Source organism: Delphinapterus leucas, chromosome 2 (assembly GCF_059928025.1).
Source record: "Delphinapterus leucas isolate spDelLeu-1000000601 "Yukka" chromosome 2, BTC_Dleu_Yukka2, whole genome shotgun sequence".
Taxonomy (NCBI): Eukaryota; Metazoa; Chordata; class Mammalia; order Artiodactyla; family Monodontidae; genus Delphinapterus; species Delphinapterus leucas.
This window is the reverse complement of record NC_143130.1, coordinates 148,589,062-148,611,422: the sequence shown is the minus strand read 5'-3', so window position 1 is coordinate 148,611,422 and position 22,361 is coordinate 148,589,062. Positions and strand designations below refer to the sequence as shown.

The 22,361-nt window shown below is 53.2% G+C and overlaps 1 protein-coding gene across 3 annotated transcripts in view; it reads left to right on the top strand.

The window, feature by feature from the left end:
* Window positions 1–18,342, top strand: part of ACTN1 (actinin alpha 1) — a 95,841-nt gene extending 77,499 nt beyond the window's left edge. For 2 of the 3 annotated variants that reach the window (XM_022570283.3, XM_089907872.1), the window contains exons 9-22: window positions 1,477–1,569; window positions 2,913–3,143; window positions 4,785–4,932; window positions 7,853–8,003; window positions 8,462–8,570; window positions 9,054–9,194; window positions 10,030–10,212; window positions 10,503–10,637; window positions 11,702–11,881; window positions 12,627–12,773; window positions 13,739–13,819; window positions 14,297–14,362; window positions 15,576–15,734; window positions 17,629–18,342. In XM_022570283.3, the coding sequence (XP_022425991.1) occupies window positions 1,477–1,569; window positions 2,913–3,143; window positions 4,785–4,932; window positions 7,853–8,003; window positions 8,462–8,570; window positions 9,054–9,194; window positions 10,030–10,212; window positions 10,503–10,637; window positions 11,702–11,881; window positions 12,627–12,773; window positions 13,739–13,819; window positions 14,297–14,362; window positions 15,576–15,734; window positions 17,629–17,787 (1,983 nt within the window). In that variant the 3' untranslated portion in view covers window positions 17,788–18,342. The remainder of the gene's footprint in view (window positions 1–1,476; window positions 1,570–2,912; window positions 3,144–4,784; window positions 4,933–7,852; window positions 8,004–8,461; window positions 8,571–9,053; window positions 9,195–10,029; window positions 10,213–10,502; window positions 10,638–11,701; window positions 11,882–12,626; window positions 12,774–13,738; window positions 13,820–14,296; window positions 14,363–15,575; window positions 15,735–17,628) is intronic. The other variant, XM_022570284.3, reaches the window with a different exon arrangement.
* Window positions 18,343–22,361: the final 4,019 nt, after the last annotated feature.

The following is a 22,361-nucleotide window of genomic DNA, read 5'->3' as shown; positions in this document are numbered from 1 at the left end:
GTTCCTGATGGTCCTGTGAGAAGTGGCCTTGGCATCTCCAGGACAGAGTTAGGTTGGGGCACAGTGAGTGAGGATCTAAGGATTGACTGCTTGTCTCAGTTTCTTGAGACCTGGGACTCTCAGCTCCCCCTCTGGCCACACCCACAGCTCTCCCACTGGAGGCCCACCCACCCTGAAACCTCGCCCTGGAGGGTGCAGTGTCTTCGCTTGGAGCTTGGAAGAACCTTCCTGGTGATCTCATCCTGCCCCCTCGCACACACACCTGGCAGTCACCCACGCATCACATGATTTGGTGGGCGTGTGTTCTATTTGCAGAGTTCTGCAATGAAAAAGCATTTACATCTTCTCAGTTGTTCCTTCCCAAGTCAAAGCACCGTCATTCTCAGGAACTTCTTGATGCCTGGCCTCAGTTTATCTTGCTGCAGTTGAAACCCGTTTTGTCTTGTTCATCAACCGGGCGCAAGGTCCCATCTTTCTCCCCCTTAAACCTTTGCCATCTGCAGGGTCACCCTTCTCCAGGGCCCCAGGATGCTTATCTGTTTGCTCATTGGCGTTATCTGCTGCCACCCTTAGGCCATCTTCCTATCACAGGACCCCCAAATGGCTTCGAGTTCCCCTCCCCTTGCAGTTGGGTTAGGATGTGCACAAGAACTGCATTTAAAGATCACCTGAGCAAAGTGAGTTTAGGAGCGCCTGGCCCCTGCCAGTGTCGGGTGCACAGTGCCCTCTAAGCGGGAGAAGCAGTGTCCCCTGGGGTTTCTGGGCCTTTTGTATCTGATTGCCGTTCAGTCCTATTTAGTTCCTCTTGCCACCAAGGCCCACATCGGGTGTCTGCTGGCCCAGCACTCGGTGTGGAATGTGTGCTTAGCTTTCCCAGAGGTGCCCGTGCCTGCTTTCTGGACATCCTGCCTGTGCTGGGTTGATCCTTAATTCCTGCAGCTTCTCTTAAAGTTCTTTGGGCTTTGGGCCAGGAGCCTAGAGAGATTCTGCAGGGGTCCTGAGAGGCCCCGCTCCTTATCAGCACCTTATTCTAGGACTCCCAGATTGGAATTCCTGCATCTCTAAGATGTTGGCAAAGCCAGTCTGAAAGCCTGAGCCTTGGGAGTCCCAGGGTCTCCAGTTTGGAATTCCAGGATGGGCATGGATTTTCTCACCCCTCCACCTGAGCTGAGTATTTCGATTCTACCAGTCATTGGATTAGTTTCTTTCCAACATACATGTTGGATCTCAAACTTAGGCCCTTCTTCAGGGGCCCCCAGTTCAGCCGCTAAGATCTCCGTCTGGGTTCACTTGATCTGTGGGACTCGGCCCAGGCTGGCAGAGAGGATGGCGAGGAGCCTGTGAATTCAGAGTCTTGGGAGGTGCCTTCCAACCACGTGATCTGCAGGGGCGGGGGGAGACGTTGTCACCGCAGGCGTGTGCCAGGCGCTCCCGCTGTCGTGAGGCTGACCGTGTCCCTCTCTGTCTTGTTGCCAGGCCGAGACAGCCGCCAATCGCATCTGCAAGGTGCTGGCCGTCAACCAGGAGAATGAGCGCCTCATGGAAGACTACGAAAAGCTGGCCAGCGATGTGGGTTCCCTCTGGGTTCTCCCGGCCTGGCCCCAGCAAGGCCCCGCCACCCTGCCCTGAGAGACGAGGGGGCCCCAGAACCTGTACCTCCACATCTGTGCCCAGGCACAGCCCCAGGCTGGGTGTCATCCCTCATCCCCAGCAGTCCTCCTAGGGCGGCTTCGGCTCTGCTTCTGCTCTCCCAGAAAGCAGAGGGTGGGTCCGGGGCCAATCTGGGCTTTGGAGAGCCGAGTTCCAGGCTTTTTCTATCACCGAGAGTAAGCCTGGGAAATCCCTTCACCTCTCTGGGTCTTGTTTTTTTTTTCGCTTAACAAGTGAAAGCTGTGCTAAGGGACCTCGGAGGCCTTTCGAGACCAGTGAGCGTGCTGTGGTGCTGGGGGTTTCGCTTGGACTAGAAAAGGAGTATGCGGTCCTGAGAGGATGTGAATGGGGGAGAAATCAGTGCTGGCTCAGGCTAGCTTAGCAGCTGGGCCCACCCAGGGGACAGGAGGGGACAGGACTGGATTTGCTGTTCTGCCATTGGCTGCATTTGGGTTAGCGCTCCACTTGCTTCTTCCTTAGAAGAATTCAGCCCTCTGAACAGCTCAGCCCAGCCTCTCGGTAGATCAGATCTGCCGTCCAGCATAGTGACAACCCAAGTTCTGGTGCCCAGGTGCCTGGGTTTAATCCCTGTGCTACCATTCCACCTTGGTCACCTTGGCAAGTCACAGAACCTCACAGTGCCTTGGTTACCTCCTCCGCCACCTGAGGCAGGATCACAGTACTTAACCCCATGACGACGTAGCTCTCGCCATCATTCAGATGAGTTAGTTCAGGCCACGTGCCTGGTACCCTGCAGGGGATCACGTCTTTCCTCTCATCACTTCCACTCCTCCTCCATCACCTCATTGAGGAAAACAATCCCTGCCTGTGCCCCAGAGGCCAGCCTCTTCCTTTTTGAGTCAGGGACCCACATTCTAGAATCCTAGAAGGTCAGGTGGCAGGGGCCTCAGGGAATGAGTGTTCACACCTTCATGATAAGATGAGGAAACTGAGGCCCAGCCAGGTAGTAGACCTAGAAATAGAACTCGGGTCTCCTGCTCTTAGCTGAGCCATCTTGCCCCCAGGTCTCCCCTTGGCAGAGCAGGGAGGTTGAGTGATGCTGGCTGTGGGTTAACACACCCTAGCGGCCAGGCTTCATGAGGCCTTTGATTCTCAGAGGGAATGCCCTGGAACCTGGCCGAGTGGCCTGGGGTGGTAGTAGGGAAAGAGTGTGCCGTCAGGAGAGGTGCCCCCCCCAGCATCAGGAGGAGAGGGAGGCCAGTCCTTGCCCCCATCCCAGCATCCTCCCCCGCTACCTCCAGCTGCTGGAGTGGATCCGCCGCACCATCCCGTGGCTGGAGAACCGGGTACCCGAGAACACCATGCACGCCATGCAGCAGAAGCTGGAGGACTTCCGAGACTACCGGCGCCTGCACAAGCCGCCCAAGGTGCAGGAGAAGTGCCAGCTGGAGATCAACTTCAACACGCTGCAGACCAAGCTGCGCCTCAGCAACCGGCCCGCCTTCATGCCCTCCGAGGGCAGGATGGTCTCGGTGAGCACCCGGACTGCCCCCACCCTGAGCTGTGCCGGGTCACCATCAAATGCCGCATCGTGAGTGGGGCAGGGCGGGGGCGTGTGCTCTCTACCTGCCCACCCTGCTCCAGAGACCAGTTCTCCCTTCCAGGTGACCGCCCAGGCTCCAGCCCACACTCAGCCATGTGGGGTTCCCTCCCTCCCCAGGAACAGAGCCCCTTCTCTCCTCACCATTCCGGGTCAGACTTGCCCTTCCAGACCCCTGAACATCCACTTGGATCTGCCCCCAGCACCTTCCTCCCTACCCCTCAGAAAAATCATCTTTGCAAACAAAATCCCTCTTGACATGTTGAACCAAACAGGGTATAACAGCAATAAGGATAATATTCACTTTCATGGAATCTTACTTAAAAATTGTTTTTATTACCTTAAGTAATAGATTTTTTGGTAGGATATTTCAAAGGTATAAATAAGCAAAATTCAGAAAATAGAAATTATTCATAATCTTACTACCCAGGATCAACTTAAAAGATGTTGGGGGGGAAAGAGATTCTTTTAGTCTCTGTAAATATAATTTTTAAGGGAATCGTAAAGCATGTTTTAATTAATAAGCTGCTTTAAAAGCAACAACAATATATTGTGACCAGGTTTCCATGTCATAAAATTTTCTTCATTTATGTCACTTTATGTAATTCCTCCCTCTTTACCCTCTCCGCAGAACGTGAGAAATTTTATGAGCCAGGGAAACACGTAAAAGAAAATTTAAAATTCAACAGGGTAGAGCTTTTGCCCTTTGCAATGGAGAGTTGATGAGGAGACATGAGCACATAAGGCAGGAATGGAAGGGACGGGGAGAAGCATGCAGACAGCATTGGAAAAGGAAGCAGGATCATGGGGGGACTCTGGGGGACAGGGAAAAGGCTGTGACGTTGTACATGCAGTTTGGAAAACTGCATCCTTTCACAGGATGAATCAGCAGTTTTTAGATGGCCAGAGCTGCTGCTATCTGGAGGGTGCTCTGTGCTTTAGAGCCCCTCCTCTGGGTGGATGCAGTGTGGCCCCTGGCACATGGCAGGGACCTGGGTGGCACTCGAGCTGGGTCAGCCATCACGGCCCAGGGGTGCCCTTGTGCTAACTGTAGGGGATGGCCCTGTCAGTGGCTCCCTGTCTGAAGGCCTGTGGGTTTATGCTCAGTACCTGTCACTATCTCTGGGCAGCTCCTGGCTGGCTCACCCAGGCCAGGGTCCCTACAGGCTCCAGGCTATTATTGCCCAGGGCCCGGAGGCTGGGGCCCATGAGTGGACCCAGAAATGTGGGAAGGCTGGGAGGCTCCTACACCTGTCTGCCTCGTTCAGTCTGTTGCTCTGTCTCCCTGGCTGGCCCTGTGAGCCCTGTGATTGCTCAGAATCCTGTCAGAAGCCAGTCCTGGAGCACAGAGGGCCTTGGGCTTTCTGCCCACTGAGCTGCACACCCAACACCCCGTAGCTGGGCAGCCCCACTCTCTGTCCAGGAGGCCTGGTGCCCGGGAGCCCTGGGAAACACCGTGCGGGCTGGACGGGGATGGCTGAGATGGGGAGGAGGCTCCTCCTGGAAGGCACGGAGCAGCTCTGGGGTTTCGGGAGGCCAGGCGGGCTGACCCTGTGCCTCCCATCCTTAACAGGACATCAACAACGCGTGGGGTTGCCTGGAGCAGGCAGAGAAGGGCTATGAGGAGTGGCTGCTGAATGAGATCCGGAGGCTGGAGCGGCTCGACCACTTGGCAGAGAAGTTCCGGCAGAAGGCCTCCATCCACGAGGCCTGGACGGATGGTAAGGCCAGCCTAGCCCCTGCCCCCTACTCCAAGGGTCTGGCTTTCATGCTGAACCACCAGCCACAACTCCTTTTTTTCTTGTTTATTATTTGTTTTTTTTTTTTGTCTCTTGCTAGTTCCTTGACATTAGGCAAGTTCATCAGCCTTTTGGTTGCCTCAGTTTTCTCATCTGTAAAGTGGGGACAATAATAGTACCAACCTCATAGGTTTATGAGGGTTAAATGACTTAATACATTAGATGCACGGAAAAGAGTTCCCGGCATAGCACAATGCTATATATGTGTTAATTATTCTTGTCACTATAATGATTTCTTCTTCCCTGAATTAGGTTGGGGTTCAAACCCCGACATTGCCACCTTGAAGCAGTGCAACTTGGACCAGTGGTCTTGTTTCCTTGTCTATTACATGCAGGTGATGATGTACCCTCCCGGATTAGTTTCCTAGGACTGCAAATTACCATAAACTGGGTGGTTTAACAGAACAGAAATGCATCCTCTCACAGTTCAGGAGACTAGAAGTCCTAAAGTGAATTGTCGTCAGGGTTGGCTCCTTCTGGAGGCTCTGAGGGGGAGGTTGTCCAATGCTTCTTCCCCACGTCTGGTGGTTGCTGGCAGTCCTCGGTGTTCCTTGGCTGGTAGCAGCATCACTCCAGTCTCTGCCTCCATCATCACGTGGCTGCTTCTCTCTGGGTCTCTCTGACTCAGTCTGCCTCTCAGTTTTCTACTAAAGACACCAGTCATTGGATTTAGGGCCCACCCTAATCCAGTATGACCTCATCTTAACTAATTATATCTGCAAAGACCCTATTTCCAAATAAGGTCAGATTCTGAGGTTCTGGGTTGGACATGAGTTTTGGGGGGACACTATTCAGCTCAGCATACCTCCTCATGGGGTTGTTGTATGCTTACACACCATAAGTGCATTTTATGCTTGGTCGGGTGCCTGGCCCATGTAACACACTCAGTAAATGGTAGCCCTTGATATCTTCCCTCCAATGCCTGCCCCTTTCCTGTTTCTGGCCTCCCATTGTAGTACCCTGGAGCCCTGGCCTTAGCACCTGCGTGTCTCCATCACTCTGACCTGGAGGTTCTTGGGGCCATGTCTGATGTCTGCTTGTTGGCAGCTAAGGTTAACTCCAAGGAGAGAAGATCATACCTGGAATGGTCTTTTCCTCAGAACCTGGGCTGGGGCTGGAGAGGGGGCCATGCTGCCGATCTCCTAGGGCCATGCAGCCTTTTCAGCTGGAGCCCCTGGGGCAGACCAACTGGCCAGTGGAGCTCAGTGCCCTAAGACACCCCCACCCAGCTCTGTTGTGATCGTCAGACATTAGGCTGGAGACGAGTAGGGACGGCCACTTGGGGGTAGCGCGGCTTGGTTGGGGATAGGAGTGTGTGCCTGACTCAGCAGAGGGGCTTTGCTGAGCTTTGTATACAGTGATATGAGGTTGCTGCCCCACATTCCACTGTGCATGTACGGAGCTGTTTATCCAAGCGTGGATGTGCGGAGTAGAAGGGGGATGGTGGAAATTGCACCTGTTCACCCACATGCTCCTATCGTGTCCTCTCCGGAGCCAAGGAACAGCTTGCCAAAAGGTACAGAGCAAGGATCGGCCCCGCCAGCTTGCCAGCCGCCAGCAAGGTCATGAGAGGTGCTGGCGTGCCTGTAGATGCCGGCACAGCTGCTGGGCACACGTACTCACGCTTGACAGTGTTATTGCCCGCTTACCCGGGAATTGCATTTCTTGAGACTGTCTAAAAAATTAACCCTAAGCATGGCCGAAGTCACGTGTCTGGGATGTTTGCGATGAGACCATCTACAGTAGTGCAAGCTGAGGGCCCTGAACGCCCCATGGTAGGGCGATGAGTGGTCACGCCAGTGACGGTTCGGCCACGCGACGGAATGTCATGCGGCCATCAGAGCGGCTCATGTAAAAGCCGCCGGAGCCAGAGCAGAAACTGATGACGTGCTGCTGAGCATTTTAAAAGCAGGAGCCTTATTTATATGCACCTGATGGTTTTAACACAACATCCATATAAGGCAAGACTGAAAAGGAGTAGATAAGTAGGCTCATCTGTGATATTTTTTCCCGAAACTTGTCATATTATTATTCTGACAAAGAAAAAAGAGTAAAGAGAAGGAAAGAAGCCCTCACCTCACAAACCAGCCTTCGTTTACTGAGAGGGACTGAGCATCCCTGATGGGTGCGAACACAGGAGGTGGGAGTGCAGGCAAGGCCAGGCCAGCCCCTGCCCTGCAGCAGCTCCTTCCCGGGGTAGCTGATAACCATTGTCTAACAGCAGTCTGGGAGGTCATTTCTCACCCCCTTTTTCTCCTGGCAAACAAAAATCCGAGAAATCCAAGTGCGCCTTTGCCCCTCAGAGGGGAGGGCAGTGCACCTGACGATGGGAGAAGGTCCTGGCCACTGGTGCTTATGTGCAGAGTGCACTGGACATGCTACCCACACTGAGCGTAATTGAGGGGAGGGGTCCCTGCCGGGCTGCTGGGCACCAGCAACTATAACTGGAGAAACTCTAAAGATGGGGTATCCCTGAGGGGCTTGGCTTGTTTTTCCCTGGTTATACCACAGGCATAGATCATCGTTTCCCGCTGTTCATCAAGTTCACGTTATGCCCTAACTTCCCTCCTGGCCCAGCATAGCCTTTTTACATCACCTCGCCCGACGGCCCTGACATGCTCCATGGAAAGTAGTGACTTTCCCGCCCCCGCCCCATCGTGGATGCGTGTTCCGGTTGCACATCTGCTTTCTCAAACTGCAGATAATCGATCATCGCATAGGGCACGCCTCCTCGGGATGTACCGGAAGTGGAGCTTCCGGGCCCTGAGGGGTGGGTAGTTGGGGTCAAGAAGGTGGGGCCTCCCGGCTCCCGCCCAGCCTCGTGCCCTGTCTCTGACCCCAGGCAAAGAGGCCATGCTGCGACATAAGGATTACGAGACGGCCACCCTCTCGGAGATCAAGGCCCTGCTCAAGAAGCACGAGGCCTTCGAGAGCGACCTGGCCGCCCACCAGGACCGCGTGGAGCAGATCGCCGCCATTGCGCAGGAGCTCAAGTAGGCCCGGCCCAGCGGGCGCAGGGGCGCTGTGGGAGGTGGGAGTGTGGCCTGAAAAGTCATCAGTACGGAAGGCTAAGGACGTTCCCCCCAGGTGGGGAATAGCCTGTGACCGTCCTGTTCCAGGCCTTCGGTCCTCACCTGTAATTGGTGTGGGACCAGAGGACGACCAAGTCTTGGCTCTGAGCTCTCGGCTGGCCTTAGTGGCTTCCTGTCATTGGGCATTTTTGCAGGGTTGGGGTGGGGGCCCTTGCAGAGGAGAACTGGCCTTCGCCGGTCTCCTGCCAGCGGTCTCCTGAAAGCCAAGGAGTTGAGAGCGGGAGGGGAGTCCTGGAAGGTCTTCATGAAGCGAGCACACCTGGCCTTCAAGTGCCACCAGCGCCCCAGCCCCAGGGAGAGGATAGCAGGCTACGGAAGTCACCTGGGTCATCTGACTCCTCCTGTCTCCTCCCTCCCAGTGAGCTGGACTATTACGACTCACCCAGTGTCAACGCCCGGTGCCAAAGGATCTGTGACCAGTGGGACAATCTGGGGGCCCTAACCCAGAAGCGGAGGGAAGCTCTGGAGGTGAGGCCCCCTGAGGGAGGCAGAGGCCTGCCTTCAGCAACTCTCTTTGCTCTGCGCTGAGAGGCTCCACTGGGTTCCCCGGACCTTCCCCAGGCCTGGCCTGCCTGTGGAAGGCTCACATTGACCCCGGACTTGATCTTTGCCCTGATGGAGATGCCCTAATCATATCCCGTCCTCCCAGTTTAGTGTACTCGGCTCCACCCCAGCTGTCTGAGAACTTTCTTGTTCTCCAAACCGTACTCTCTGGGGCCCAGGCTGGGTGACTCAGTTGAGGGGTGGTCCGTACACCCCATATTAAGAACCAGCACCTCAGAGAGAGCCTGTTCTTTCTGTCTGAGTTAGTCTTGTGCTTCCAGACCTGAACCCCTTTGGGCTGGCCGGGAGGATCTCGAAGGCTGTTGGGAATAGGGGTGGGGGGACACGGTGATTCCTGACATGACTTTGCTAAACACCTCCCCACCCCCATGCCATTGGCACTCCCAGCGGACAGAGAAACTGCTGGAGACCATTGACCAGCTGTACTTGGAATATGCCAAGCGGGCTGCACCCTTCAACAACTGGATGGAGGGGGCCATGGAGGACCTGCAGGACACCTTCATCGTGCACACTATCGAGGAGATCCAGGTGTGCTGCCGCCCTCCCCCCTCGCCCCCAGAGGCTGGCTCCCCAGCTGCCCACGGCCCACACTCCTGCAGGACTGCCCCTGTAAGGAGAGGACTGAGGCTAGCATCTCCAGGATGTTATAGATTCGAAAGCTTTGCATTTTATTTATTTTGACTCAGTCATATATGCACATGGTATAAAATCTAAAAGCTAAAAAGGCTAAGCAATGAGTTCCCTTCCTTGTCCCCCAGCCCTGAGTGCCCCTCCCCAGAGGTGAGCAGTATGACCACATGATCTCTGCATAGGCAAGCACATTTATTTATTAACATGTTCTCCACACCCCTTTTTTAATGCAAAAAGTTTATTATATACTGTATCCTGAGCCTTATATTTCTAACCTAACAATTATCTAGGAGCCCATTTCATAGCAATAAGCTCTTCTTTTGTACAGCTGTAGAGTGTCAGACGAAAAAGGTTTTGCAAAGTGTTGAGGAACGTGTGTTGGGGGAGGTCACCCGAGGAGCAGACCTGGAGCACCCCTTGTCCCCGACCTGACTGTGGGGTGGTGAGCGCCCCCCGGGGGGTTGCTGCTGACTTCACCAGTCCTGAGGGTGAAGCTGTCGGCACCTTCCCGTGGCCAGCCCAGCCGTCCTGGGGCTCAGCCGCGAGAGCCCTGGCTTGATACCGCTGGGCCTCCCAGCTGGTGTGCGGCCGGCCTCCGGTGGCCCCTCCACCCACCTCTACCCTGGGGCCTGCAGGTTTCCCTTGTCTCCTCTTGCCCACGGGAGGCACCAGTGAGTGGGAGGGACTTCCCTCCCGGTCACTGTGCTTCTCCTGCATGCCCGTCTATGTCCAGGGACTGACCACAGCCCATGAGCAGTTCAAGGCCACCCTCCCCGATGCTGACAAGGAGCGCCTGGCCATCCTAGGCATCCACAACGAGGTGTCCAAGATTGTCCAGACCTACCACGTCAACATGGCGGGCACCAACCCCTACACAACCATCACGCCTCAGGAGATCAACGGCAAATGGGACCATGTGAGTCCAAGGGCTGGGTGGGGTGTTGGCGGAGCCACTGTAAGTTTCAGAGGGGCGGGGATTCTTGTCTGTGTGTGTTGTTGATTTCACTGACTTTTCATTGATTTCATTGTCACATAGTAAGTACTCAGTATCTGTCAAGTGAACGAATGGCTGAATTTCTAGAACAGGTCAACGTGTTCACTCAATTACTGACTGGCCCCTTCCCTTCACGGCTCTTCCATTTCCTCTTCTGAAGTGAGGGCAGATGGCTGGCCCATCCCAGTGTCCCATGATTGTTCCTGCCCCAGGTACGGCAGCTGGTGCCTCGGAGGGACCAGGCTCTGATGGAGGAGCACGCCCGCCAGCAGCACAACGAGAGGCTACGCAAGCAGTTTGCGGCCCAGGCCAACGTCATCGGGCCCTGGATCCAGACCAAGATGGAGGTGGGGCCCATCGTGGGGAGCAGGGAGAGGGTTTCCACCCTTCCCAGCACCATCCCAGTCATTCAGGCTTGCCCTGTCTCCTCTGGGACGGGACCTGTGGGGACTGTGGAGTCTGGTCTGCTGCCCTGTGGGTGGGGGTGGAGTCTATGCGAGGAAGGCCTGTGGGGTGATTCCGGTGTCTGGTTTGAGAGCAAAGACCCACACAGGGACACCACTAAAGAGTCCTTCCCACAGAAGGAGCGGTGCCTAGGTGACTGGCTCGGCTTGCCCTTTGGCTTATGTGGCTGACCAGGTCTCCCTTCCTCCTGAGTCGTGAGCTTGGTCAGACAGGGTGATCTCCCCAGAGAGAGAACCGAGCTTTGGGCAAGCGTGGAATTTTTTGCTGAATTGTTGGGCCAGGTATGGGGGTGATGTAGATAAGGAAGGGACACTGTGTGGGTTAGAGCATGGTGTCCCTCTGAGCTCCTTAAGGGCGGAGACCACATCGAGTTCATGTTTGTGTCTTCCCTGCATCCCACCCCCACCTGCTTTATTAGCACATTGTGCATAGTAGGTGCTCGGGATATATTTGCTGAGTTGAACTGAGCGCACAGAAGGTGCCTTTACAAGCAAGGTGTGTTTACATGGATGAAAGACTGACAGAAACGGGGACTAGTCCTGGACCACGGAGACAGGTGGGATTGAGGTGGGCAAGACAGGCATCCTAGGAACAGAACAGCAGGAGCACGGCCATTGAGAAGGTAGGTGAGGTGCGCTGAGCCTGTGAGGGACCCAGCTCAGTGGGAGAGTGCCTGAGATGGATGGTAGCCGGGATTAGGCTTGAGAAGGGAGTTGGACCAGAGGAGTGAACATTTACATTAGCAACTGACCTTGCATCCCCTTCCTGAGGCTCAGAGGTATCCGAGAGACAGGAGATATTCAGCCGGTGATAACATTATCTTTATGATGCTGTTTCCATGCCAAGAATCATCTGAGGGGTTGGTCAATGACCTGGGGGCCCCAATCTCCACCCCAGGGACCCAGAGTGGGGCGGTCTGACAAGGGCCTCCTTCCCGGGTGAGCAGGAGATTGGGAGGATCTCCATTGAGATGCACGGGACCCTGGAGGACCAGCTCAGCCACCTGCGGCAATACGAGAAGAGCATCGTCAACTACAAGCCCAAGATCGACCAGCTGGAGGGCGACCACCAGCTCATCCAGGAAGCACTCATCTTCGACAACAAGCACACCAATTACACCATGGAGGTGGGTGGCACCAGCCTTGCTTCTCCAGAGAGGGAGCCCCAGATGCCCTTCTGTTTCACCATCCTGGGCTGGGGTAGTGGTGGGGGGTTACCCATCATCCAAGAAAACTGGCCATAGTAGGATCAACTCTGGCTTTTAAGTGAGGGGCTACTCGCTTCTCCTCACTCCTGGAGCTCTGGGTCTTCAGTCCTCAGTGCCTTCTGAATATTCCCGAGGAGCTTGTTGAGAATGCAGATTTCCAGGCCCCATCTCCAGAATTTGATTCACTAGGTCTGGGATGGAGCTCAGCAATCTAAATTTTTAACAAACAGCCTGGTGATTCTGAGGCTGGTGGCCTCCGAACACTGGCTTGGCATCTGCTTTCTAAATGACCCACTTGTTTTGACCGTGAAGGCATGTGTGTGAGGTTGTGGAGTTGGATATTCAGGGAATTACCCACTTTTTTGTCCTTTAGTTTTTCCTGCTGCCAACTTTGCCCTCCTTCCTGACCTGACCACACTGGTCATTCTGGTCTTTGCCATCCAGGGCAGGGACCACCACCCTCCTGTGCTTCCCCCTTCATCATCAGGGTCCTCTGTCCTGGTGGGTTGTCCTTGTCCTGGTTCCCCTGCCCTCTGGTGACACTGTAAATCCGGACAGAAGGCCTGGTTCGATTGCTTTGGCCATTTTGGTTGTCAGGGGAAGGAGTAGGCAGGGGTGGCCCAGGCCTGGGACCCCTTTGCTGACAGGCCCTGCCCACCCCCAGCACATCCGCGTGGGCTGGGAGCAGCTGCTCACCACCATCGCCAGGACCATCAACGAGGTGGAGAACCAGATCCTGACCAGGGATGCCAAGGGCATCAGCCAGGAGCAGATGAACGAGTTCCGGGCTTCCTTCAACCACTTCGACCGGGTGAGCCCCGCCCCCTGCACTCGCTTAGGGCATCCCCAGTCCCTCCTGCCCCAGGGCCCTGGAGGGCAACGCCCAGCACGTGGGCCTGCTTCCTGGGCAAGTGTGGGGGGGGGGGTGGCCGGGAGGAACTGCTGTCAGCCTGCCCTGACTCTGCACAGCGAGTCTTAGAAGCTGTCCTGGTGTCCCATGAGCTTCCCCGCTTTCCTGAAGACAGTGCTCGCATTGTGAGTTAAGGAGAGAGCCTTTGACCCCGACCCTTGGTCTCCTGCGACCAGGAGTCAACCCCCGGGAGCCAGGCTGCCATAGCCTCAAGGGAAGGCCTGCTGTCTCCTGGCTGTGGGGACCATCCCTTGCCTCTGCCTCAGGACAGAGCAGGGGCTCCCTCCTCCCCCGCCCCCACCTCCCACCCCAGTGTAGCCTTTGGGACACTGCGGGGCTGTCAGAGTTGTCAGTCCTGGGTTCTCCTCCTAGCTCTGGGACAGGACAGTTCTGCGTGGGCTGCCCCTCCCATTGCCCTGGGGCTTTGCGGTGGCCACAGGGGGTGGGAGCATGGTCTTAGGTGCTGCCCACCCCCCCTGCCTGCTTCACTGCCCTCCAGGCGCCTGGGTGGGTGGCACCCTCCTGGAAAGCCCGGTCTGGGCAGCAGGGCCGGAGGTGGGCTGGGCACTTGTGAGGCAGCTGCTAACCCCTGTGGCTCACCGTGCTCCCCTGTGGCCTGCCTTCCGGAGCAGGGCTGAGTGTGCCGGGGAGAGGGCCCCTGGGCCTCGTCTGTGTGTCTAACCGTGTGCACTTTTATTTCCCCTCCTCCCCCGACCCTCCACCCTCCGCCCTCCCCATCCGCATGCCTTCTTCCCTGTGTCTCCCCACACTCACTACCCTCCACCGGGGCGTGGCCCACCCCTCCCCTCACGGCCTCCGCCTCCCTGGCACCGCATGGCTCGCTGGCTGGCGCACGGCGGCCCCAGGATCACTCCGGCACGCTGGGTCCCGAGGAGTTCAAAGCCTGTCTCATCAGCTTGGGTTATGATATTGGCAACGACCCCCAGGTACTCGCCTCCTGCATGGAGCACGCTCAGGGGTGGCGTCCGGGGCGAGAAATAACGCGTTTCTCCTTTTTCTTTTCTCTCTCTGTCTGGATCTCCCTGTCTCCCCTTTCCTGTGGGCCGCGGGGCTCGTCTTCTCCTGCTGTCCCCCCCTGGCCCGTGTCGGGCTCCTCCCCCCACTACTCCGACCTCTGCCCTCGGTTGTCTTTCGTGGGAACCTGCTCGGTGCCCACCTTCCTCTCTCCTCGCCGCTCTCCATCCTGTGGACGGATTTTTGCATCTCCCTGCTCTGTCTTCCTCCTTCCTGTGGACTTTTCCCCCGGATGTGTATTTGCATCTGCAATCGAACCTCCTACGTTCCTGTCCCCTTCCTGATCCCCAAACCGTACACCTCGACCTCCCCTCTGGCCACCTGGGCCATGTCTTCCTGGCCCTCGGCCGGCCCTTCCTCCTTGTGTCTCGGTGCCACTGGCCCCACAGAAGAAGACAGGCATGATGGACACGGATGATTTCCGCGCCTGCCTTATCTCCATGGGTTACAACATGGTAATGTAAACCCCGCTCTCTGGCCAGGGGCAGCCAGCTGACTCGAGAGACCGAGTCCTGGCCGTGGCGGGCTGGAGGCCCTCAGGCTCAGGGTGCCCTCCCCAGAGGGGCCTCAAGATTCTGGTCCATGGGGAAGATGGCGCCCTGAAGGCTGAGCCCAGCCGCAGGGCCTGTGTGTGTCCCAGAGACCTGGCCTTCTCGCCTCTCTCTGCTGGTTTATCTTTTGATATTTACAGTGGACGTGGGCCTTTTAAAACTCTCCCACTGTGGATGGTGGGGCTGACCGCAAGGCTGCCAGGAAGGACTGGTGGTGGGCACTCTGGGTGGGGCTTGGTTCTGCTTCATCTCGCATGAGGCGTGGAGATTTCCACCTCTGCCCGTGTGATGGCTCCAGCCAGGCTTGCTGCCCCTTTGCCGTTTCCTCAAGCCCCTCCCCAACCTTCTCAGCTGCCAGCCCTCGTGCTGGCCTTCTGAGCGGGACAGGGGCCTCAGCCAGGCAGCCCGGCGATGCCTGGGCTGTGGTGCAGAGTGCAGAGCCCATGGGCTGCCCAGCGGAGGGGCAGGGGCACAGGCTTTAGAAACAGGGAACCCAGCTCTGCCATCATCAGCTTGGGGGCCTGGATAAAGCGAGGGGAGCCCTGCCCTACTGTTGTAATGGTTAAGTGAAGGAACTCACGTGAGTGCTGTGCCCATGTCTGACCCATAGAAAGTACAGTGCGGTGGAGGCAGACCACCCAAGTTCAAGTCTCAGCTCTTCTACCTACTGGCTGTGTGACCTTGGGCAAGTCACTAAGCCTGTCTGGGCCTTAGGTTTCTCATCTGGGAACCTGATGGAAATAATAAAATAAATACCTACCTCATATGGTTGTGAGGAGGGTTAAATGAATTCTACACAGCACTTAGAATAGTGCCTGGTATATAGTATATGCTATGTGAGTGTTAGCCATTGCTGTCCTTAATTATTATCAGCATTATCATTTTTGCTCCAAGAGGAATCAAGGCATCCGTAGAGGGTGGGAAGCCTGAACTGGGTCTTCACTATTGGGTATTATGTTCCTATCATGCCCTCAAGACAACCCAGGTTAGGTCAGGGGTCTGCTTTGCCCTCTCTAATAGCCTCAGGCTACTCCGAGCCCGCAGGGGCTTGAGGTCCATAGAGAGAGGAGACCGTGGCTGAGAGGATAACAGACCTGGGATTGGCTCTTCCCTCCAGGGAGAGGCAGAATTTGCCCGCATCATGAGCATTGTGGACCCCAACCGCCTAGGGGTAGTGACGTTCCAGGCCTTCATCGACTTTATGTCCCGTGAGACGGCTGACACAGATACAGCAGACCAAGTCATGGCTTCCTTCAAGATCCTGGCCGGGGATAAGGTGGGTCTGCTGTGGTGTGGGCACCATGCTGGGGCGGACTGATATGGAGGGGTGGTCGTGAGCACCTCCACTGCTCCTCCTTTCCCCCCCCCCACCCCCGGGCCTCTTTGCTGTCACCTCTACCCATTTCTGTAACGTCTTGGGATCAGCTAAGGCATTAGGACACAGCGTTAGCTTAAGGGGGTCCCCTGCCAGGGACACTGCATGTCATACTTGTGATGAGATACTGTGACAAAATGATGGGTGGTGGAGGGCAGTCCAGTCAGGTGGAGTGTGGGAGTGGGTGATGAAAGGTCCATCTGGGAACTTGGACTTCGCCCCTATATCATTCTGCGCACAAGGTATGGCATATAGGTAGGGAGCAGGAAGGAAGCGTGTGTCTCATTTTTCTACCCTGAGCAGCAGTCAGCTTCAATTTTCCAAATCTCCCAAGTTCCCTTCAGTGCCCTGCTTGACAGTGGAAACGTGGGAGCATCCAGGGGAATTTTGGGGCAGAGACATCTAGAGGCCAGATTCCCTTTCTGAAAAATTCACAGGATAATCCTTATGCCATCCTTCCTTAGCCAATAGGGAGTATAGTTTCCGCAATGTTGTAATCTATATGGAAATAAAGACTCAACCCACAAAGTGGTTCCTAAAGGTCTGACTTAAGTTCGAGGACAGCATGTTAGAGTCAGCACTTTGGAGCTGGAAGGACCCTGAGAAGCCACCTCCTTGAAGTGACTCATTTTGTAGAGGAGGTCTCCGGGGCCCAGAAAGGGACCTGGTCTTCTGACTTTTGAAGTGACCTGAGGGCCAGCGCCTCCCTCCTTCAGACTGGCTCCTGGGGGACTCTGGCAGAAGTAGGGCATAGGACGGGTTCCCGCCGTGTGGGTCAGAGCCCCTGAGCTCCTGTGGAGCCTCAAGCTCCCAAAAGAAGTAGCTTCCAAGTAGACTTTCATGGGCAAGTCCAAGGCGGGGCGAAAGCAGAGACCCAGACTGGGAACCGGGCCAGGTGGGGTAAGGTCCAAATTTCGCAAACACGGTTCAGATAGCTGTCTGTGGCAGTGATGCTATCTGAAGATGATTGATGCTCATGTAATTTGCAGGAGTTGGGTGATGTCCTCGGAGCCCAGCTGAGTGGGTGTGGGGGGCCCTACTCTGTCCCACCAGATACGGTGCTGCTGATCCTGCCTGTGGCCGGGGTGGGCTAGAGCGATACGTGGAAAGATTACAGGTGCAGTTAGCACTTCCAGTTAGCTTGGAAACCGCCTCAAGTAGTTATAGAAGTGGAAAACTTATAAGGGGACTTAAATACACGCGCACACACACACACACACACACACGTATATGGTTATATATGTGTATATGTATATATATCGTATGTATTTATATACACACATACATATGTACGTGCAATATACATGTGCATGTGTGTACACACATATATGTTACATGTATATATCGTACATATTTATACACACATGTATATGGTTATATATGTATCATATATTTACAAACACACATGTATACGGTTATGTGTGTGTATGTGTATATATAGCATACGTATTTATATACACACACATGTATATGGTTATATATGTGTATATGCATATATATCGTATATATTTATATACACGTGTATATGGTTATATTTGTGTATATGTATCGTATATATTTATATACATACGCATACATATATACGTACATATGAATGTGTAATATACGTGTGCGTGTGTGTATATACACAACACACACACACGTATTTCTATATCCAGAAGTATGAGGACAGGGCCAGAACGGGGATGGAACAGGGTACCTAATGTCATGAGTGAGGTTTACGGCCTCTGGCCTTTGTGGCCGCCTTGCTTTATGGCCGCCCTGACCCGCCGTCCTGACCGCGCTCTCTCCGCAGAACTACATCACTGTGGACGAGCTGCGCCGTGAGCTGCCGCCTGACCAGGCTGAGTACTGCATCGCGCGAATGGCCCCCTACACCGGCCCCGACGCCGTGCCAGGTGCTCTGGACTACATGTCCTTCTCCACGGCGCTGTACGGCGAGAGTGACCTCTAACCCCCTCCCGCCGGCCCATGCCCTTGCCCCCGTCCGCCATGCGCGCCCAGCCCTGCGCCTCAGCTGTCCCCCCTCTCCCGCCCGGGTTTGGTTCGCGCTCCGCCTCCAAAGGGGCGAGCTGGACCCAAGTGGCATCGAGCCTCCCAGACCGTGAAGTGACAGTTTACAAAATTATTTTCTGCAAAAAAGAAAAAAAGTTACGTTAGAAAAAGTAAAAAACCACATATTTTATTATAGAAAAAGTATTTTTTTCTCCACCAGACTTAAATGGAAAAGAGGAAAAATTAACTATTTGCACCGAAATGTTTTGTTTTGTTGTGACATAGGAAAATAACCAAGCACAATGTTATATCCATCCTTTTTATCGATTTTTTTTTTTTTCTATCTGTACCATCTGCTGTATTCATTTCTCCAATCTCATGTCCACCTTGATGTGGAGTGGGGGGGTGAGGGTAGGGGATAATCTTGTCAAAGGCACATTGGTGCATGTGTGTTTGCTAGCTCACCTGTCCATGAAAATATTTTATGATATTAAAGAAAATCTTTTGAAATGGCTGTTTTTTTAAGAAAGAGAATTTATGTGGCTTATCTTCTCATTTTTAAGTCCAGAGGTGTAATTAGCCTATTTATCAGCACACCCTTTTTTTTTTTTTTTAAATATTGCTCATTAAAAATGGTCAGGGGCTTCCCTGGTGGCGCAGTGGTTGAGAGTCCGCCTGCCGATGCAGGGGACACGGGTTCGTGCCCCGGTCCGGGAAGATCCCACATGTCGCGGAGCGGCTGGGCCCGTGAGCCATGGCCGCTGAGCCTGCGCGTCCGGAGCCTGTGCTCCGCAACGGGAGAGGCCACAACAGTGAGAGGCCCACGTACCGCAAAAAAAAAAAAAAAAAAATGGTCAGGACAGGGGCTTCCCTGATGGGGCAGTGGTTAAGAATCCGCCTGCCAATGCAGGGGACACGGTTCGATCCCTGGTTGGGGAAGATCCCACAGGCCGCAGAGCAGCTAGGCCCGTGCGCCACAACTACTGAGCCTGTGCTCTAGAGCCCCCGAGCCACAACTACTGAAGCCTGCGCGCCTAGAGCCCGTGCTCCGCAATAAGAGAAGCCACTGCAATGAGAAGCCCGCGCACCGCAGCAAAGAGTAGCCCCCGCTCGCCGCAACTGGAGAAAGCCCGCACGCAGCAACGAAGACCCAAGACCCTCGCAGCCAAAAATAAAATTAATTAATTAATTATTTTAAAAAAGCAACACTAAAAAAAAAAACGGTCAGGAGAAAATTGGCAAGCGTGGACCACTTCGATGCTGCTTGGCACACACCATATTAAAGCAACAACACTCCCATGTCAGCTCTTTGCTTGCTCCTTGCTTACTGTTTTACAGAAGTGTGTGTGGGGTCGATGGTGTGGGGGCACCTGGACCACCCCTAATATGCTCTCGACCTTGGCGCGTTCCGTCTTCTTACACTTCAGTTTCGTTTTTGTTTTTTTTTTTTCAGTTTCGTTTTTAAAAGGAGAAGGTCGTTTCCTCACGAGGCTCCTATGAGTTAAAAGTAGACTCCACCTTCATTTGTTTCCCACAGCATCAAACAGCTCTGTAACATCTATATGCCCCCCCTTCCTTTTATTTTTGCCACAGGGGACACATTCTCAGAGGCATCTCGTCCCTTGCTATTCAGACTGTTCCGCAGACGGCCGCTGTCCAGCATCACCTGGAGCTTGTTGGAAATGCAGGCTCTCAGGCCCCACCCCAGACCTTCCTGAATCAGAATCTGCCTTATAACAAGGTCCCCGAGACATCTGTGTGCACTTCTGTAGCTTCTCCTGTTTTTTCCCCTTACCTGTGTTTCCTCCTCGAGGTTATCAGGCAATGAAGACTGCCAATAATGATACCAGTAATAGTAACAGTGCAGTGATTTACAGAAATGTAACTTAGCAATGGAAGCTAAAGGTCTGTGTTCCAGTTCTGGCTGTGTCTAGGAGTAAAACAGTTTGGTGTAGTGGTTACAGGGAGTTGGGTCTGTGGAGTCTGACTGCCAGTGTTCAAATTCATGACTGCCATTTACAAAATGGTTAACTGTGCACTACAGTTCCCTTATCTGTTAACAGGGAATAATAGTGCTGTTGGAAAGTTGATGCTGTAATACACAGAGCTCCTAAAATATTAGTGCATATAAATGTTAGCTGTCAATCTTATTTTAAGTTTCAAGGGATTCGCTTGAAGGATCTCTTAAAAAGAGAACCCTCAACATGATACGTCCCCTCATATAAGAGGACTAAGCTTAAATCAGAACTTACTGAACTGGAGCCAAAGATAAGTTCTTCAGTGTGAGGCCCTCTTGTTTAGGAATTAGTTCTATGAGTTTCTGGAACATCCCTGCCCTGGAAAAGAGGCAAGGCTGCTCAGGAGAAAAGACATGGGGAGAGAGGTTGGCTTTTGCTTTGGTAAACATTCCTGTAGGTTTTACCACTGGCTGGTAAGCCAGTAAATGCTCAAGGTGGGCCTGCTCTGACTGCAGCTCTGTGGGGAAAACTGTGGAAAAAGGCCAGAGCCTGCTCTCAAAGTCTTTGGAGAGGCCGATAAGCAAGATATGTTGTTTTAGCTATTTACATGCAAGTCTACCCAAGGGCATGGTGGTATAGGAGTTGAGGAGAGGGAAACTGTTCCAACCAGAAAGTTTCCTAAACTCAGGGTGTAAGTTCTTTAATAAGCTTCAATTCCAGGGACTTCCTGGTTAAGACTCCATGCTCCCACTGCAGGGGATGTGGGTTCAATCCCACATGCCATGTGGCGTGGCCAGAATTTTTTTTTTTTTTTAAAAAGCTTCAATTTCCAGAGATACGATCCATTTTTAAAAGAATGTGTGAGTCATTTGAATGAAGTGTGTTTACAGAGTTATTCCACAGCCTTCAAGAGTTTGAGTTTCTCAGTGTTCAAGGGTGCTTGTATGTGTGCAAATGACTATAATTAAATTAATTTTCAATCTGTTAAAGAAGTAAAATCTTAAAAATTGATTTCTTAACCTTTTAAGGTCATCATGGACATCTTGTTTTATTGATAATGTAATTTTTCTGTAAAAATAAAAACGCTCTTGTCCTAATCATTCATACATTTAACAGATTTAATCCCCCCAAACAACCCCACTTGCAAACTTCATTAAATTCCTTTAAATATTTTAAGTGTATTTATAAGTTTTAGTAATTCTTTCCAGGACTTCAGACTCCCAACCCAGGAAGATTCAAATCCAAGCGGCACAGTTTCACTCAGCACAAGGCAATTGAAATATTATAAATGTAGTAAATCACGTTCTCTGGAGCAGTTCAAAGCTGTTTACTAACAATTCTCTTATACCTCCAGGATTAAAATCACACGTCTCATTTCAATTATACATTTCAGATGAAAAACCACAAAGCTAATATATGCCAGGTTCTCTGCCGTGTTCAGTCACCTTAAATTAACCCACCGGTTGCCATGATGCTTACAAGCTGCTGAACACCTCCAAAGTATTAGTCCTAAGAGTTTGATTTACTTCATCTGTTTACTTATTTCTAAATAGGCGATTTCAAGTCCCTTTACTACTCATTGCTGGCTTTTGGGGGTCAAAGGTTCAGGTAATAACATATCATGTACATCTAGGAAAATACCATTAAGAGGGGTCCTCTTCTAGGGGCTTCCCTGGTGGCGCAGTGGTTGAGAATCTGCCTGCTAATGTAGGGGACACGGGTTCGAGCCCTGGTCTGGGAGGATCCCACATGCCGCGGAGCAACTAGGCCCGTGAGCCACAACTACTGAGCCTGCGCGTCTGGAGCCTGTGCTCCGCAACAAGAGAGGCCCGTGCACCGTGATGAAGAGTGGCCCCCGCTTGCCACAACTAGAGAAAGCCCACGCACAGAAACGAAGACCCAACACAGCAAAAATAAATAAATTAATTAATAAACTCCTACCCCCAACATCTTAAAAAAAAAAGGAAAAAAAATTAAACAAAAGAGGAGTCCTCTTCTAGTCTTTGAACTCTGTGGTGGACTGAATAACGGTCCCCACAAGATGTCCGTGTCCTAATCCCTGGGACCTGGGACCGTGTTACTTTACATGGCAAATGGGACTTCGCAGAGGGTAATTGAGTTAAGGTACTTAATGGGGAGGTTATTCTGGATTATCTGGGTGGGCTCTTACTAAGAGGGAGCCAGGCCAGCAGTGTCAGAAGATGTGATGATGGAGGTGGAGGTTGGAATGACATGAGGCCACAAGCCAAGGAAGGCACTGTCCTCTAGAAGCTGGAACAGGCAAGGAGATGAACTCTCCCCTAGAGCCTCCAGAGGGGATGTAACCCTGCTGACCCATTTTGGGTTTCTGAACTGTAAGATAATAAATTCATATTTTAAGCCACTGCATTTGTGGTAATTTGTTACAGCAACAATAGGACACTAATACTTGCTCCATTATCCAGGCCTCTGGGAAGCCTGGCTGCCTCCCTGACGCCAGTGATCCATGGTACAGGCTTGAGGCTTTGGAGAAACCACCCCAGCTTCAGAGGCCTGAACTTGCAACGTCATCCCTGGGAGGCTGTCACAGCTACTG